We start from the raw sequence: 19,367 nt of genomic DNA, 5'->3' as shown, positions 1-19,367 counted from the left end.
GTGTGAAAGAAAAATCTGAATTTGGCTAGCTGTGTAAACGCAGCAATAGCTGCCTTTTGTGGTGGAACTCTAGAAGGCATTTTAGAGATGTTGAGACTGGTTGCCTTCTGATTCTCTACCCTATATCCAGAAGTGTGCACATCCTCACTCCCCCCCATGCATTTAAAGCTATCAGATTGGTGCAAGCATGGCTGGAGGGAGTTTCCACCGTATTCCTTACACCAGTCCATTCCTTTTATAATCGATGAGAGGGGAAATGTACGAGTGCACAGTTTTGGAGAAGGGTAGAAAATCAGACAGAAAGCCACAATTGGCAGATGAGGTGAGGAACAGTCACCGTCCCTCTTCTCATTAGAACGACACCTATGGGCAGTAAAAATCAATAGTGACCTCAATGGCCTCTGGAACACTTTCCCCCTCCTTTAAACATTAGCCTCCTCTTTGGGATTCGGGTTGTGTTGTTGCCAGAGGAGGACAGGGGGGGCAGTAATAGCTGTAGTTATACCTCCACTGTGCTCAATCGCACCATTAGAGCAAAGTCAAACCGTAGCGGCCTGCAGGGAAGGGGAGTGGTGCGCAGGATGAGCAAGGACGGACAGATGGCGGAGGAAAGAGGGAAGAGAGAGAGTTTCTACACATGAAAAAGGAAAGGAACACCATGGAAGCTAGTAATCATTGCAACTCTGTTTAATTCCTATGAAATAAAGCCTCTTTAACAGGTAAATGAGATGGCTAGTATGACATTGACAGTTTTGACTCACATACACAAGGCTTGCACTATGTACAACGTGACTAAGGGTATGAGAAGCAGGCTTCCTCAGTAGTCCAGGATACTTTACAGCACCTATATAAAAGAGTCAGCACACCATTTGATAAAATTCCTTATTTCTTCACCGGAGTAGAAATTGAATTTATGGTTCTAAAATCTCAGAAAATATGGATCACAATTTGATAATCAAACCATTTTCTCTGTCACCTCGGGAGGTTAGGTAATATATTCACAAAATAAACAAGAAAGAATAGGCATACAGACAGACACAATTGAATAGTAACATTGATTTGACATCTTACGAAGAATGCTACAAAACAAGCCCAGAGAAGAGGTTCTGGAGTTGGGAAACGTGAGCCGTTTTGTGTACGACCATTTTGGGTTTAGTCGAACGCACGGTCACATTCGTAACTACCGCGACACATCTTCACAAAATGCAATGGCTCTGCAGACACGTTTACGGTAAAGTGCAACTACCATGGTTGCATTGAACATGTTTTTCTTTGTACAAATATTTTATATCAATATGTGACCTAAGACATTTAAATACTTGTGAACCCCCCGTAATGCACCCCCACCCTTTTCCCAGGACCTCTCGCAAAAAACAAAAATACATTATTGAAACTACACAAATATTCCGTCCATTTGATTTTCAGTTTTATTGTTAGCGGTTTGACTTCTTTTTAAAAAAGACTTGTAGCTGGTTTTATAGAACAACTCAAAAAGCTGATGCACGTAGACTGCTGACATCACGTGCCCATTTGAAGGGTTTCTCCTTTCTGTAAAAGTGTGGGAAATGGGTAAATAAATGGATGCAGAGAGGTACGGCGTTGATGCTCCCGAGAGTCTATTCATGTCTATACATTGTGCCTTGCACAATGGAAAAAGATACAGAGGTGGGGAAGAAGCCTCCTCCTCCGCTGCAGTTCCAGGAGCTGCCCATCACCACAGTGAGAAAATTCAAATGAAGAGACATGCAACTGAGGAGTGCTTCCTCTGCGCCCTGTTTTCAACTCCTGTGTAGCGGATGCTACTGTCCATTAGCTAGCCTCCGTTAGCATAGATTAAGTTATCTTTCATAGCATTAGCTTAGCTCCTGTGAGCCTAGCTAGCACTGCTGAGTGGTGTGTCTCATTAAAACAGGGGACCGGGGCCCTCTTCCTGAGGGGGGAAATGTGAATTGAGCAGAGTCTCCATGTAGGATACGTAGCTGGAGCTAGGCGTGTAGACTTCGCCCTGGTGCTGGGAGGGCATGTCTGGGGACAGGGGAAGCAGGGGGGTGGCTGGGAGATGGTCAGCGAGACAGGGGTCAGGGAGAGCGGACATTGGGTTAAGGGTGGGCTCGGGGATGGGTATTTCCAAAGCCTGTGTGAGGGTAGGGGCACTGATGTCAGTGTTGGGGGGAGCAGGCGCATGGCTGGGCATGGTGGGTGTAATACTGTGAGGTGCTGGGGGGTGGCGCCCGAGGTGCTGCTGCGTTGAGTCCATGGGGGCTTGAGGTGGGGGGTGAGGAGCGGGAAGACGAGGCCGCTTGGCTGCCTGTGGTTCATCTCCTGACATAACACCTTCCTGGGTTGGTATTGCCTGGAGAGGTAAGATATAGCTTATGATTAAAACAGTGGCGTGAAGTCAACACAATCCCTTCTTCCATACCTTTGGAACATACACCATTCAAACCACTACAACCAAACTGTAAGCATGTATGTTTCCCATTTTTAAGTCAGGCGCATCAAGTAAAGTACACGACATGACCAAAAGTATGTGGACACCTGCTCGTCAAACATCTCATTCCAAAATCATGGGCATTAGTTTGGAGTTGGTACCCCCTTCGCTGCTATAACAGACTCCACTCTTCTTTGAAGGTGTTCAATTAGATGTTGCTGCGGGGACTTGCTTCTATTAAAGAACAAGAGCATTAGTGAGGTCGGGCACTGATGTTGGGCGATTAGGCCTGGCTCGCAGTCGGCGTTCCAATTCGTCCCAAAGGTGTTCGATGGGGTTGAGGTCAGGGCTCTATGCAGGCCAGTCAGGTTCTTCCACACCGATCTCGACAAACCATTTCTGTATGGACCTCGCTTTGTGCACGGAGGCATTGTCATGTTGAAATAGGAAAGGACCTTCCCCAAACTGTTGCCACAAAGTTGGAAGCACAGAATCATCTACAATGTAATTGTATGCTGTAGTGTTAATATTTCCCTTCACTGGAACTAAGGGGCCTAACCCGAACCATGAAAACAGCCCTAGACCATTATTCCTACTCCACCAAACTTTACAGTTGGCACTATGCATTGGGGCAGGTAGTGTTCTCCTGGCATTCCCCAAACCCAGATTAGTCTGTCTGAAGCGTGATTCATCACTCCAGGGAACACGTGTCCACTGCTCCAAAGTCAAATGGTGGCGAGCTTTAAGCCACTCCAGCTGACGCTTGACATTGCGCATGGTGATCTTAGGCTTGTGTGCGGCTGCCCGGCCATGGAAACCCATTTCATGAAGCTCCCGACAAACAGTTATTGTGCTGACGGTGCTTCCAGAGGCAGTTTGGAACTCGGTAGTGAGTGTTGCAACCGAGGACAGACAATTTTATACACTACACGCTTCAGCACCCGGCAGTCCCATTCTGTGAGCTTGTGTGGCCTACTACTTTGCGGCTGAGCCGTTGCTGCTCCTAGACGTTTCCACTTCACAATAACAGCACATACAGTTGACCGCGGCAGCTCCAGTAGGGCAGAAAACTGACAAACGTACTTGTTGGAAAGGTGGCATCCTATGACGGTGCCATGTTGAAAGTCCCTGAGCTCTTCAGTAAAGGCAATTCTACTGCCAATGTTGAGCTATGGAGATTGCATGGCAGTGTGTTCGATTTTTATACATGTGTCAGCAACTGGCTGAAACAGCCGAATCCACTAATTTGAAGGGGTGTCCATATACTTTTGTATATACACAGTATGTACAACTCCCCGCCTTATGCATTTGGACAGTGAAGCTGACATTTTACATTTTGGCTTTGTACTCCAGGACTTTGGATTTGAGATCAAATGTTTCATATATGAGGCGACAGCACAGAATGTCACCCTTTATTTGAGGGCATTTTCATACATATCTGTTTCATCATTTAGAAATGAAAGCACTTTATATATTTAGTCCCCCTGTTTAAAAAAGTCATAAGTACCTGAACATAGTTTATTTACAGTGCGTTTGGAAAGTATTCAAACCCTTGACTTCTTCCACATTTTGTTACGTTACAGCTTTATTATAAAATAATATCATGGATATCTTTTTCCTCATCAATCTACACACAATACCCCCATAACGACAGAGCAAAAACAGGTTTAGACATTTTTGCAAATCTATAAAAATGCAAAACATACCTTATTTACATAAGTATTCAGACCCTTTGCTATGAGACTCGAAATTGAAATCAGGTGCATCCTGTTTCCATTGATCATCCTTGAAATATTTGTACAACTTCATTGGTGTCCACCTGTGGTAAATTCAATTGATTGGACATGATTTGGAAAGGCACACACCTGTCTATAAAAAGTCCCACAGTTGACAGTGCATGGGCCCATCCCTACGGTGAAGCATGGTGGTGGCAGCATCATGCTGTGGGGATGTTTTTCAGCGGCAGGGACTGGGAGACTAGTCAGGATCGAGGGAAAGATAAAACGGAGCACAGAGAGATCCTTGATGAAAATCTCCTCCAGAGCAGGACCTCAGACTGGGGCGAAGGTTCACCTTTCAACAGGACACCGACCTTAAGCCAAGACCCCGCAGGAGTGGCTTCGTGACAAGTCTCTGAATGTCATTGAGTTGCTCAGCCAGAGCCCGGACTTGAACCCAATTGAACATCTCTGGAGAGACCTGAAAATAACTGCAGCGGTGCTCCCCATCCAACCTGACAGAGCTTGAGAGGATCTGCAGAGAAGAATTGGAGAATCTCCCCAAATACAGGTGTGTCAAGCTTGCAGCGTCATATCCAAGAAGACTTGAGACTGCAATCGCTGCCAAGGTGCTTCAACAAAGTACCGTGTAAAGGATCTGAATAGTTATGTAAATTAGATATGTTTTTATTTGTTATTTGCACTAAATACTAAAAACCTGTTTTTGATATGTCATTATGGGGTATTGTGTGTAGACTGATGAGGGGAAAAAACGATTTAATCAATTTTAGAATAAGGGGTCTGAATACTTTCCAGCTGCACTGTACATACGGTGGGAAGTACATTTCATAAAAGGGCTCAGCACAGCCATGACTGAACTGAGCATCATAACGTAGTGTGCAATAATATTGTGCATGCACCAATTTCCTTTCCCCCAGCCCACCCGTCCCCCGCCTGACCCAGTCTACCTTTCCCCAAGCCTTCCTCTCCCCCAGCCCTGCCCAGCACTACCTTCCTCTCACCCAGCCCATCCCACTCCTGCCTTTCTCTCCCCCAGCCCACTCCTGCCATCCTCTCCCCCAGCCCACTCCTGCCATCCTCTCCCCCAAACCACACCTGCTTCCCTCTCCCCAGCCCATCCCTGCTTCCCTCTCCCCAGCCCATCCCTGCTTCCCTCTCCCCAGCCCATCCCTGCTTCCCTCTCCCCAGCCCATCCCTGCTTCCCTCTCCCCAGCCCTAGTAGGTGGGTGCCAGGTGATCTCGTACCAGGCGGGCGCAGACCCTTTTGGGCAGGTCCTGCTCCAGCGAGTGGATCTCTGTTTGCTTCAGGAACAACTGTGACTCATCCTGGAACTCCACCTGAATAGTGGAGAAGAGGAGAGAGAGAGAAAAGAGAGATGGAAATAGAGAAAGAGAGAGGGCAAGAGAGTGAGAAGAAAAAGAAAAGCTTTTATATAAAGTGGATGAAGTGTCATACTTGGAAAAACGACAAAAACAGACCCTATGATTTTTGGAGAGTCCCTGGCTCCAAGTTGGATAAGTCAATAGGACAAAATACAGTACCAGAATTGCCTGATTGGAAGGTAACAAACACAAACACACAGAAACACACCAGGGTTCCCGTTAGCAGGTAATAGCCGGCTTTTGGGCGCCCAAAAAATGGAAAGCCAATAAATAAAAAAAACTGCCACCGCCCAATGAAAAAAGTCTGATTGCAAAATACAGTTTTTTTTTTGCCTGTTCATCGATGGAAATACATTTTGATTGGTCATGCTTATCAGTCCATAAATTAATTAGCATGATTTAGTGGATTGGCGCGCGTATATTTAGACACAGAGCCTATGAGTGGAAAATCTGTTCATCACACAGCTCATTCGTTGCTGCTGGACTAAATGTGCTTTTATAAGCCCAATCATTGGGTAACAATTCAACAAATGCAAACGGAGGTTGATTAAATATAGCTACAATTATTTGATTTTTTCTCAACCAGTAATTGAAGAGTGCTTCCCATTCCCCATTCTATTACATAGGCAATGGTAGGCAGGTTATCAGCTCGTTACCCAGCACTTTGGAATGAGCTGGAGAGAGTATGCATTTTGAAAACTCTGGTGTGTGTGTGAGTGAGTGAGTGAGAAGCCCTTTGGGGTGGTGACGGCTACGAGACAAGGTCGCGCTCGCCACCCTGACACAGGCACCAGCTGGAGAGTTGATTTTAACAGCTTCTTAGCGCCGGCTCACACAGACATCTCACCGGCAGTAAGACAGAGAGGGACACGGAAGGGGAGGGAAGTTTTTTACATTTTTCTTCTGAAAGTGTTGTGGTTGTTGTTATATTGGAAATAACATTTGAAAACCAGGATTTTGGTCTGCTGTGCAAACAGAAAAATAGACTAGTGAGAACGCAGGCAGGTGTAAACACACATGTATACAAGCACAGTGAGACTCCTAGATTAGAACGCACACACAAACATGTGCAGACAGAGGCATAACCGTGAACTCACTTACACTGCATTGGGAAAGTATTCAGACCCCTGGACTTTTCCCACATTCTGTTACGTTAGCCTTATTCTAAAATGGATTCAATAGGTTTTTTCCCCATACCAATCTACACACAATACCCCATAATGATAAAGCAAAAATAGTTATTTTGAGAAATTTGTAAATGTAAAAAAAGTACATAAGTATTCAGACCGTTTCCGTTTTTTTAACCTTTATTGAACTTTGTTGAAGCCCCTTTGTCAGCGATTACAACCTTGAGTATTCTTGGGTATGACTTCTTGGGAGTTTCTCCTATTCCTCTCTGCAGATCCTCTCAAGCTCTGTCAGGTTGGATGGGGAGCGTCGGTGCACAGCTATTTTCAGGTCTCTCCAGAGATGTTCGATTGAGTTCATGTCCGGGCTCTGGCTGGGCGAGTCAACGACATTCAGAGGCTTGTCCCGAAGCCACGGCTGTGTGCTTAGGGTTGTTGTCCTGTTGGAAGGTGAACCTTCACCCCAGTCTGAGGTCCTGAGCGCTCTGGAGCAGGTTTCCATCAAGGATCTCTCTGTACTTTGCTCCATTTATCGATGCCTCGATCCTGACTAGTCTCCCAGTCCCAGCTGCTGAAAAACATCCCCACAGCATGATGCTGCCACCACTATGCTTCACCGTAGGGTTGGTGCCAGGTTTCCAGACGTGACGCTTGGCTTTCAGGCCAAAGAGTTCAATCTTGGTTTCATCAGACCAGAGAATCTTGTTTCTCATGGTCTGAGAATCTTTAGGTCCCTTTTGGCAAACTCCAAGCGGGCTATTATGTGCCTTTTACTGACAAGTGTGTGCCTTTCCAAATCATGTCCAATCAATTGAATTTACCACAGGTGGACTCCAATCAAGTTGTAGAAACATCTCAAGGATGATCAATAGAAACAGGATACACCTGAGCTCAATTTCGAGTCTCATAGCAAAGGGTCTGAAAACATATGTAAATAATGTATTTCTGTTTTTTATTTAAATGATTCATTTGCAAAAATGTCATTATGGGGTATTGCGTGTAGATTGCAGAGTATTTTTTATTTAAACCATTTTAGAATAAGGCTGTAACGTATCAAAATGTGGGAAAAGTCAAGGGGTCTGAATACTTTCCGAAGACACTGTACATACAGACAGACTCACACACTGATAAAAGGGATTGGTCTGTGTGATCCAAAACCAGAAAGGTGTGTGTGGCATTTGTCTTGTCATATCACACATCGCCCATGCTGAGTATGTGTGAGCTCTGAGAGTGTGTGAGCGCTGAAAGTGTGTGTGAGCGCACAGAAGACAAGGCTAAGACAAGGCTAAGACCAGGCTGACTTGCTTCGAGATTAATACAACAGGCTCTTTCTCTCTCTCTCTCCGTGTGTGTACGTGTGTGTGTACACACACCACTTGTCTTCTGAGGAGTTGTGTTGCGCCGGTACAAATTCCAGGAACTCTCCTCTAAGCTTTATACCTCGTAAGCACTCTGCGCATCGCACCAATAAATTCCCCACATGCTGGCCGCAAATGCTAAATCTCTCGACTTTACATTTTAATGCCCGCTGTATCAAGATCCTCCGCCATAACCTACAAGGGCGGCCATCCTTTTCGCATGCAGATAAATACCGTGCTGGAGAGTAAAAGTCCTGTAGGTTGTAAGTTGTGTCGTAAAGAGGCTTGAGCTGTAGAACCAACCTCGTGCAGTGATAGGGAATCAATGTAAATGCCTTTCATAAAGCCTACTAAAGAGTTACAACAGGTTTGAGGGGAAATATATTCTTCTTAACTTGTCCGCGCATCCTAGTAGTAGAACGATAATATACAGTAGCTCCATTTAGCCCTATGCTATGCTAATGTAGACTTTATGACTAAAGTGACGCTTTTTAGACGTCAGATGTGTACAAACTTCAAAAGTGGCCGGGATAGGATTTTAAGTCATATACCTCTCCAGTCCTTCCGGATCCACGTAGCGGTACACAGGGTGTACAGGCTTCTGTACTAGACTAGCTCTACCATCCCGATTCTAACTCATCAACTTGACATTAGTGCTGGGCTGGAATCAAAAACCTGCACCTAAGCCTATAGTCGCTCTTCTGGGTAAATGGTTGGTGACCGACCACGGGGCTCGTGGGCTAGTGGGTTGATGAGAGGGAGTGAATAAAGGAGTGTATGGGAGGCCACCGCTACTCACCTGGTAGTGCTTGTGGACGTGGTCCTTGACGTAGGAGGCGTTGAGCGCCTTGCCCTCCGTGGTGTGGACCAACATCAGCTCGCCCATCTCTGGCGGGCCGTTACGAAGACAGTCATGACTCTGGAAGAGGGGAGACATTGGGAGGGAGGGGAAGTGAGGGAATGAGCAACTCCATTCGATATGCCACTCTATAAACACGGCTTTGAGTTGAAGAGCTCATTTTCTCTCCTGTTGTTATGTTCGTCAACTAGGTCAACACTTCACCATATAATGGTCACCTCACTGTTTTAAACCTTAACGATTAACATCGACGGGGCTGTAGTGGAGCGGGTTGAGAGTTTCAAGTTCCTTGGTTCCTCCACATCACCAACAAACTATCATGGTCTAAACACACCAAGCCAGTCGTGAAGAGGGCACGACGCAACCTTTCCCCCTCAGGAAAAGATTTGGCATGCCTGAGATCCTCAAAAACTTCTACAGCTGCACCATCGAGAGCATCCTGACCGGTTGCATCACCACCTGGTATGGCAACTGCTCGGCATTTGACCGTAAGGCGCTACAGAGGGTAGTGCGTATGGCCCAGTACATCACCGGGGCCAAGCTTCCTGCCATCCAGGACCTATATAATAGGCAGTGTCAGAGGAAAGCCCATAAAATTGTTAGAGACTCCAGTCACCCAAGTCATAGACTGTTATCTCTGCTACCGCACGTCAAGCGGTATCAGAGCGTCAAGTCTAGGTCCAAAAGGCTCCTTAACAACTTCTACCTCCAAGCCATAAGACTGCTGAACAATGAATCAAATGGCCACCAGATTATTGACATTGACACCCCCCCCCCCATTTGTTTTGTACACTGCTGCTACTCGTTGTTTATTATCTATACATAGACACCTCACCCCTACCTACATGTACAAATTACCTCAACTAACCTGTACCCCCAAACACTGACTCGGCACCGGTACCCCCTGTATATAGCCTCGTTATTCTTCTTCTTATTGTGTTACTTTCTATTATTATATTATCTATTTGGTAAATACTTCCTTAACTCTTCTTGAACTGCACTATTGGTTAAGGGCGTGTAAGTAAGCATTTCACGGTAAGGTGAATACCTATTGTATTCGGCGCATGTGACAGATAAACTTTGATTTGATTTGATTAAGACACAGAGCGGTGTGGAGTGGAACTCACCACAATGTTCTCTGGGAATAAGTTGTCGCAGTAGGAGCCGTCATCATAGTTGACCTCGTAGAAGGTCTGCGACGCCATGCCGATGATGGTGCAGGGGTAGAACCAGCCGTCGCTGTTCCGACCAATCACCTTCTGGCCCAGAGAAAACTCCCCCCTTGGCCCCGCCCTCGCCTTGACAGACAGAGAGAAGGAGGGTGTTTGAGTACTTGACATCGAGGGAAATATCATATACTTGATTAAAATCTATCTATTGCCATTGTATTTATATGTTGTTAGAGCAGTGGATCAGACGGTGCACAGCCTTCATATTCTATGATAATTTCAGTAGGCAGAAAACCCATAAACGGGAGATATGAGATTTAATCTGAAGACCGTATAGCTTAGCAGTGAAGCTAATACTTAGCCTGACACATTCATAACATAAAGATAAGTAGAAGCTGTTCGTTTTGCAAATGTCTATTCACACAGGGTAACACAGCTCGCACCTTGTGATTGGTCTTCTTGTGCTTGTGGCACGTGACGGACACCACGTAGGGCCAATCGGCGGGCTTCATGAGCACGCCGGCGATGTGAGCGCAGGTGACATGAAAGGAGGTGGAGCAGCTGTCGTGGGAACACTGGATACATGCACCGCACATCTGCTTGGTGTTTTTATGGCAGTACACACACTTCTGCAACACCAGAGAAGGGGATAGGCGTGTTAGAATCAAAACATCGTACTGACAGTGTCTAAAGTCTGTCTTAAAAAAAAAAAACTTTCTACACTATTGTCAGAGCACGTAGTATTTCAGGAGTATGTTTCAATATCGACAAGAGCAAGAAACTTGGCTGAAAATAAATGCTTAACTTTGATACGGAAGCAACACAGTGTACCCGTTGTGTCCGAAGTCAACGTAAAGAAACATCCAAATATTGTTTGAGCAAAAACGATATTTCAGGGGTGAATGAATAAATGCTCGCCGTAAGTTCAGCGAAACAGTATTTCACTCTAAAGTTTACAAGTGAAACTTTTGTTTTAACTTTGATATTTGTAAATGTCATGAGAAGGTGGGAAACACTCAATAATCAAATGCAGTTACAAAGGTGGTGCGCTCTGTTGCGCACAGCAGGAGTTTAAACGAGGCAACATTTTAAGTTGGCTCTTCAAACTAATATTATCCTTCATCTGTTATTTTCCTGTCCATCCTTTCTTCTTTCTGCCTCCTTGATCCTCTCGTACCTGGCATTCCCACAACTCGGTCGCTCATCTCTTTCTGTCTTTCTCCCATCTCTCCTTCACCCTCAATACCTGTTTTCTAACTCGCCTCCCTTTCTCACCATCCGCCTTTCTCCCACTCTTTCAACCTATTCCGATCCCATCTCCACCCTCCCAACTACTAACCCACCGACTCAATCTCTCCATCCCTTTCTTCTTCTCTCCCATTTCTCCCCCTCACTTTAACCCCTCTCCCTGCCTGCCCCCCTCCCCTCGCTCGCTCCCCATCCCTCTTCTGTCTCCTTCTCTCTCGCTGACAGATTGCATATAGCCCGCCGTGACCCGCAGGAGATCGATGGAAAATAAAAAATATTTATTAAAATGTCAATACTTCATTTTAGACCCCGTGGGCCAGCGGTGGAAATGCACAACAGCTCTCGATAGGGCCTCGGCTAGGAGATATTTCACCGGCCTCACAGTCGCCTGATTTAATATTCCACTGGGCAGAATCATGAGACAGGCTTCACAAACGGAACGAACCACAGGAGGAGATTTATGGATGTCAACAAACATTTATTTATTTGTTTGTTTGTTTAGCTTGCCCCTTTTTTGCTTGGTCTTTGCCGGCTGAGGTAGAACCAATGCATCAAATTTCCTCATAGAAATACAGTCGGAAGTTTACATACACCTTAGCCAAATACATTTAAACTCAGTTTCACAATTCCTGACATTTAACCCTAGTAAAAATGCCCTGTCTTAGGATCACCACTTTATTTTAAGAATGTGAAATGTCAGAATAATAGTAGAGAGAATGATTTAATTCAGCTTTTGTTTCTTTCATCACATTCCCAGTGGGTCAGAAGTTTACATACACTCAATTAGTATTTGGTAGCATTGCCTTTAAATGGTTTAACTTGGGTCAAACGTTTCAGGTAGCCTTCCACAAGCTTCCCACAATAAGTTGGGTGAATTTTTGCCCATTCCTCCTGACAGAGCTGGTGTAACTGAGTCAGGTTTGTAGGCCTCCTTGCTCGCACACGCTTTTTAAGTTTTGTCCACAAATGTTGTATAGGATTGAGGTCAGGGCTTTGTGATGGCCACTCCAATACCTTGACTTTGTTGTCCTTAAGCCATTTTGCCACAACTTTGGAAGTATGCTTGGGGTCATTGTCCATTTGGAAGACCCATTTGCGACTAAGCTTTAACTTCCTGACTGATGTCTTGAGATGTTGCTTCAAAATATCCACATAATGGTCCTTTCTCATGATGCCATTTATTTTGCAAAGTGCACCAGTCCCTCCTGCAGCAAAGCACCCCCACAACATGATGCTGCCACTCCCGTGCTTCACAGTTGGGATGGTGTTCTTTTGCTTGCAAGCCTCCCCCTTTTCCTCCAAACATAACAATGGTCATTATGGCCAAACAGTTCCATTTTGTTTCATCAGACCAGAGGACATTTCTCCAAAAAGTACGATCTTGTCCCCATGTGATTTGCAAACCATAGTCTGACTTTTTTTAATGGCGGTTTGAAGCAGTGGCTTCTTCCTTGCTGATTGGCCTTTCAGGTTATGTCGATTAAAGACTCGTTTTACTGTGGATATATACTTTTGTACCTGTTTCCTCCAGCATCTTCACAAGGTCCTTTGCTGTTGTTCTGGGATTGATTTGCACTTTTCATACCAAAGTACGTTAATCTCTAGGAGACAGAACACGTCTCCTTCCTGAGCGGTATGATGGCTGCGTGGCCCCATGGTGTTTATACTTGCGTACTATTGTTTGTACAGATGAACGTTGTACCTTCAGGCATTTGGAAATTGCGCCCAAGGATGAACAAGACTTGTGGAGGTCTACAATTTTTTTTCTGAGGTCTTAGCTGATTTCTTTTGATTTTCCCATGATGTCAAGCAAAGAGGCACTGAGTTTGAAGGTAGGCCTTGAAATACATCCACAGGCACACCTCCAATTGACTTAAATTATGTCAATTAGCCTATCAGAAGCTTCTAAAGCCATAACATAATTTTCAGAAATTTTCCAAGCTGTTTAAAGGCACAGTCAACTTAGTGTATGTAAACTTCTGAACCACTGGTATTGTGATACAGTGAATTATAAGTGAAATAATCTGTAAACAATTGTTGGAAAATGTACTTGTGTCATGCACAAAGTAGATGTCCTAACCAACTTGCCAAAACTATAGATTGTTAACAAGCAATTTGTGGTGTGGTTGAAACACGAGTTTCAATGACTCCAACCCAAGTGTATGTAAACTTCCAACTTCAACTGTACGTTCTAATTGTACGTGGTCCCTTGTAAAATAAACAAATATTGTGGAATGGTTCTTTGTAGCTACGGAGCCTAAATTGAAGTGCTCACTAGTCTCTGCACTAATGAATGAATCGACGCATTCAAAGTGTCGCACTCAACTCCAAATAAAATCAGGAATATTTTACTTGAGAGCAAAAACAAGGATACTCTGGAGTTCTTTAAGGGTTTGCGCTAGGTTTACTGCTGGTTGCCATGGTAGCCTAGGCAGAGCGCTCTGTAAATATTGTACACATTTTGTTATTTTTAAGTAACTTCTTTTGTGGGGGGTTTTGATTGCTCTGGGTTTTGTTCACTTACATCTGGTTGTTCTGACTCACAGGAGTTGCATGACTGAGATGAAGAGTATATTTGTTTGGCCAGATTGGTAGCTAGACTTTTAGGATTTACATTATGCAGCACCAGCTTTTTTTTGGGTTTCATCTGCCGGGAATGACAACAAATCACAACCGCATGCAGTGTCCGGGGATGTCCGAGAGGGTAAGGGGACTGTTCCTAATCACTGTCCATGTGTGGTGGCTTTTGAGCACTTTTTCATCAGCCGAGGCGTCACCCAAGTGGCTGCCACATGTTGGGCAATAGAGCACTAATACCTGTGGAGGAACTGAACGTCGGGGAAGCAGCTTGTGGTACACTGACGAAGAGCTCCGGGCCGGTTTGTCTGACTGTCTTCGTTTCTCCCTGGCTGTACCAGTGATGCCCCGTCCACTCAAGCTATACTGCAATTCCAGCCCACTGCATCAACTCCCTTTCCATCATCCGGAACTGACTACTAGAGAGACTTTTCAAACTCCATCTCCATCAATGAAGACCACAATGGAAATAAGTCTCAGACTTTTTTTGTGATATCCCTGTGATATCCCTGTTGGCATCAATTGAAGAGGATCCATTGCTGCTGTTGGTCAGCGTCTGGGAGAGAGGCAGGCTGCAGACAGGCTGCCTGACGGGAAGAAACAGGCTTGCTTGAGCCTGAGGTTCATAGAAACCGCCCTTTTCTAACTCTGAAACTAGATAGTTTAAGGTTTATAATACAACCAGAGTTGTCTTTTAACTCTCCAAATTGAGTCTAATATAACCGTTACCAATTACCACTAGATTTCAGAATAAAAATGCTTACATGTGAGATGCATATTTTGGCACTATGCGAAATCAACTTTCTCCATTTGAATTTTTTTTTCATTTTCTATACAATTCTTATTAGTGCTTCTGACTTTACCAAGTTAAATTTGACAGTACTCTTTTATTTGTTCCAAGTTAGCTCACAGATTTGAGGGTTTGGTAGCCCTTTCCGCTCACAGCTCGTGATCCGGTATACGGGTTAAAAATGGCAGAGTTTGCCATTGATAAGCACCTAAATTGGAACGCAGTGGCTGTACAGCAACATGCTATACACAACTTCAGAGGTCACATTCTCCGCTGCACAGCGCTGTATGGGTTTTGTCTGACAGCCATTATAAACCTGAGCACTGCAGAGACAAGAAGATGGCCAAATCCGTCCCGCTAATTGGGCTACTTTTGCATATTTGTTGTTTGAGTGAGGGACATGCGGTGAATCTGTGTTCCAAAAGTTGAGACTCCATTCTCTGCGCACCACAATTACAATCCGTTTGTCTGAAGTGCCTGGATTCAGACTAAACGTAACAGTATCCAGGTCATCTGTGATTTCCTTGATTTGACTGAGGGTGTAAATCGGCATGGTTTTACTTTATTAAGGCTGTCGTTCTCCTAGAATTACCTGGCTCACTTCCTTTTGACTACTTTCAAACAATTATCTTGCCTTTGTTCATTTGAGCAAATGCTCTACAACCTTGTCCCCTTATTCTTTTCCCGTTCCGCTTTTTCTATTCTAATTCTGTACCGTATAGTAGTTTGCCAGTAAAATCGCCACTATTCATTCATCATGTAGACGCTTATCTCGATGCTCCTAGAATAAGTCTTTGTCTATAAAGTATCCACTGGCCTCTGAGAAATGCATTTAGCATGTCATTCGAGAACTTAATGACCTTCCAAATGATATGATAATTACAGTTATCTTGTTGACTAATAACAAGTGGTGCCCCAAATTAATTCGATCACACCATTCCTCTACAATGGAAGGAAACAGTGCTCGGAAGTAAATTATTCAAAAGACGATCTTCACTTCTTTAGATAGATTATTCGGGGGGGGGGGCGACATTATATTTGTAGATTGTGACAATGCCACTGCGGAGGCTGTGCGACTGAGGTCGCTTCGGATGAAGGGAGGGAGGGATCAAGCGAGGGAGATAAAGGAAGGGAAGGGAGCAGTGTGTTCAATGGGAAATTGCCTCCTGCCCGCGGGATCAACGCAGTTCATTTAGCGCACTGAGGAATGACACCGGATTATTCAGCCATTCATTTCAGTGCATCTATTATTTAACTCTGCCACCGTCCTCCTCGGCTCACTAATACACCATCCATCCATCCAGGAGGAGGAGAGAGGGAGTGACGGATGGTAGGAAACGGAGTGACAGAGCAAAAGAGAGAACGGGAGACAGTTGAGAGTGATTGGAGTTGGTGAGAGAGAAAAAGGAACAAGAGAGAGAGAGAGTGAAGAGAAAAAAAAGTAAGAGAGAGAGAGAGTGAAGAGAAAAAAAGTAACAGAGAGAGAGAGTGAAGAGAAAAAAGTAACAGAGAGAGAGAGAGAGAGAGAGTGAAGAGAAAAAAAGTAACAGAGAGAGAGAGAGTGAAGAGAAAAAAAGTAACACAGAGAGAGAGAAAGTGAAGAGAAAAAAACAGAGAGAGAGAGAGAGAGAGTGAAGAAAAAAAAGTAACAGAGAGAGAGAGAGTGAGAGAGAGTGAAGAGAAAAAAGTAACAGAGAGAGAGTGAAGAGAAAAAAGTAACAGCGAGAGAGAGAGTGAAGAGAAAAAAAGTAACAGAGAGAGAGAGAGAGTGAAGAGAAAAAAGTAACAGAGAGAGAGAGAGAGTGAAGAGAAAAAAAGTAACAGAGAGAGAGAGAGAAAAGAAAAAAAGTAACAGAGAGAGAGAGTGAAGAGAAAAAAGTAACAGAGAGAGAGAGAGAGAGAGAGAGAGTGAAGAGAAAAAAAGTAACAGAGAGAGAGAGAGTGAAAAGAAAAAAAGTAACACAGAGAGAGAGAAAGTGAAGAGAAAAAAAGTAACAGAGAGAGAGAGAGAGAGAGTGAAGAAAAAAAAGTAACAGAGAGAGAGAGAGTGAGAGAGAGTGAAGAGAAAAAAGTAACAGAGAGAGAGTGAAGAGAAAAAAGTAACAGAGAGAGAGAGAAGAGAAAAAAAGTAACAGAGAGAGAGAGAGAGTGAAGAGAAAAAAGTAACAGAGAGAGAGTGAAGAGAAAAAAGTAACAGAGAGAGAGAGAGAGTGAAGAGAAAAAAAGTAACAGAGAGAGAGAGAGAAAAGAAAAAAAGTAACAGAGAGAGAGAGTGAAGAGAAAAAAGTAACAGAGAGAGAGAGAGTGAAGAGAAAAAAAGTAACAGAGAGAGAGAGAGTGAAGAGAAAAAAAGTAACAGAGAGAGAGAGAGAGAGAGAGTGAAGAGAAAAAAAGGAACATAGAGAGAGAAGAGAAAAAAAGGAACAAAGAGAGTGAAGAGAAAAAAAGGAACAGAGAGAGAGAGAGAGAGAAAAAAAGGAACAGAGAGAGAGAGAGAGAGAAAAAAAGGAACAGAGAGAGAGAGAGAAAAAAAGGAACAGAGAGAGAGAAAGAGAGAGGTGACAGTGAAGGGAGATGAAGAGAGAAAGAAAGAAAGAAAAAGACCAAGTGAAGAGGAAAAAACGTAACAGAGAGAGAGAGAGTGAAGAGGAAAAAAGGAACAGAGAGAGAGGGAAAAAAAGGAACAGAGTGAAGAGAAAAAAAGGAACAGAGAGTGTGAAGAGAAAAAAAGGAACAGAGAGAGTGAAGAGAAAAAAAGGAACAGAGAGTGTGAAGAGAAAAAAAGGAACAGAGAGAGTGAAGAGAAAAAAAGGAACAGAGAGAGAGAAGAGAAAAAAAGGAACAGAGAGAGTGAAGAGAAAAAAAGGAACAGAGAGAGTGAAGAGAAAAAAAGGAACAGAGAGAGTGAAGAGAAAAAAAGGAACAGAGAGAGTGAAGAGAAAAAAAGGAACAGAGAGAGAGAGAGAGAGAAAAAAAGGAACAGAGAGAGTGAAGAAAAAAAGGAACAGAGAGAGTGAAGAAAAAAAGGAACAGAGAGAGAGAGAGAGAAAAAAAAGTAACAGAGAGTGAAGATTAAAACAGTAACAGAGAGTGTGAAGAGAAAAAAAGGAACAGAGAGAGAGAAGAGAAAAAAAGGAACAGAGAGAGTGAAGAGAAAAAAAGGAACAGAGAGAGTGAAGAGAAAAAAAGGAACAGAGAGAGTGAAGAGAAAAAAAGGAACAGAGAGAGTGAAGAGAAAAAAAGGAACAGAGAGAGTGAAGAGAAAAAAAGGAACAGAGAGAGTGAAGAGAAAAAAAGGAACAGAGAGAGAGAGAGAGAAAAAAAGGAACAGAGAGAGTGAAGAGAAAAAAAGGAACAGAGAGAGAGAGAGAGAAAAAAAAGTAACAGAGAGTGAAGATTAAAACAGTAACAGAGAGTGTGAAGAGAAAAAAAGGAACAGAGAGTGAAGAGAAAAAAAGGAACAGAGAGTGAAGAGAAAAAAAGGAACAGAGAGTGAAGAGAAAAAAAGGAACAGAGAGAGTGAAGAGAAAAAAAGGAACAGAGAGTGAAGAGAAAAAAAGGAACAGAGAGAGTGAAGAGAAAAAAAGGAACAGAGAGAGTGAAGAGAAAAAAAGGAACAGAGAGAGTGAAGAGAAAAAGAGGAACAGAGAGAGTGAAGAGAAAAAAAGGAACAGAGAGAGAGAGAGAGAAAGAGTTGACAGTGAAGGGAGATGAAGAGAGAAAGAAAGAAAGCAAGAAAGAAAGAAAAAGACCAAGGACTGACAGAGATGATGAAGGAGTGATTGTGAGAGAGGAGGAGTGATGGGGAGAGACCGATAAGAGAGCGGGAGACGCGAGGTAGTATGTGAGAGAAGAGTTGAGAGACTAGGCCCCGTATCCACAAAGCATCTCAGAGTAGGAGTGCTGATCTAGGATCCGTCCATATAATTTACGTCAAAACTCATCCGAGATCAGCACTCCTACTCTAAGATGCTTTGTGGTTACGGGCCCTGGTAGCGACAGAGCAGTCGCAGCAGTTGAGGAGCTGGGAGGAGCATAATCCTAGACTACTCAGCCGAATTTTGAGAAGGCTCGCCCAATTCAAAGGAGATCACCAAGTTTAAGCATCTGGCGAAAATGCCGTGCATTTTACACATCGGCCATCTCGGACCAGAGTCATGTACTTTAGGGCACACTGTTAGTGCCACTCATTGGACAAGTTCAGTTAGTCCCCTTCCCTGTTTCAGGCCATTTGGTGCCAATTGAGCATGACTCTTGGGCTCCCTCCACTCACCAGACTCTTCCTGTTCTCTGGGATGGCGCTGATGTCCACCGGCTCCCTCTCGATGGCGTTGACGAAGCGGGCCTCGGCCACAGCGATGGCACAGATCACATGGACCCACCTGGAAGGAGGAGAAGAGAGGAGACATGACGTGTCTGTGGGGAGTGGACACATTTGACGCGAGCCCCCAACTGTTCACAACGCACAGCGTACAACAAGTAACATAGGGTACGGGCCAGTGTCACGCAGAAGTTAGGGAAGGGGACACTGACCGGTTGTCCGTGGTCATCTTCAGAGCGCCTCCCCGTAAGTTACACAGACAGCAGTCCTGTGAGGACACATAAAAGCGAAAACGTTAGGATGTGGGTAGGCAGTGGGCACAGAGGGGAAGTGAGGGGTGTTGTTTGGCTACAGTGCAGTGCTGG

The 19,367-nt window shown here is 44.3% G+C and overlaps 1 protein-coding gene across 2 annotated transcripts in view; it reads right to left on the bottom strand.

Annotated features, from left to right (window-relative positions):
• Positions 1 to 671: 671 nt before the first annotated feature.
• The window catches only part of LOC129811065 (lysine-specific demethylase 4B-like), an 80,730-nt gene continuing 62,034 nt past the window's right edge, over positions 672 to 19,367 (bottom strand). For both annotated transcript variants that reach the window (XM_055862193.1, XM_055862194.1), the window contains exons 16-22: positions 19,215 to 19,270; positions 18,955 to 19,063; positions 10,510 to 10,695; positions 10,025 to 10,195; positions 8,838 to 8,957; positions 5,416 to 5,508; positions 672 to 2,353 (exon numbers count right to left, since the gene is read on the bottom strand). In XM_055862193.1, the coding sequence (XP_055718168.1) occupies positions 1,904 to 2,353; positions 5,416 to 5,508; positions 8,838 to 8,957; positions 10,025 to 10,195; positions 10,510 to 10,695; positions 18,955 to 19,063; positions 19,215 to 19,270 (1,185 nt within the window). In that variant the 3' untranslated portion in view covers positions 672 to 1,903. The remainder of the gene's footprint in view (positions 2,354 to 5,415; positions 5,509 to 8,837; positions 8,958 to 10,024; positions 10,196 to 10,509; positions 10,696 to 18,954; positions 19,064 to 19,214; positions 19,271 to 19,367) is intronic.

Source organism: Salvelinus fontinalis, chromosome 14, assembly GCF_029448725.1.
Source record: "Salvelinus fontinalis isolate EN_2023a chromosome 14, ASM2944872v1, whole genome shotgun sequence".
NCBI classification, from domain to species: Eukaryota; Metazoa; Chordata; class Actinopteri; order Salmoniformes; family Salmonidae; genus Salvelinus; species Salvelinus fontinalis.
This window is presented reverse-complemented; position numbering and strand designations above follow the sequence as displayed.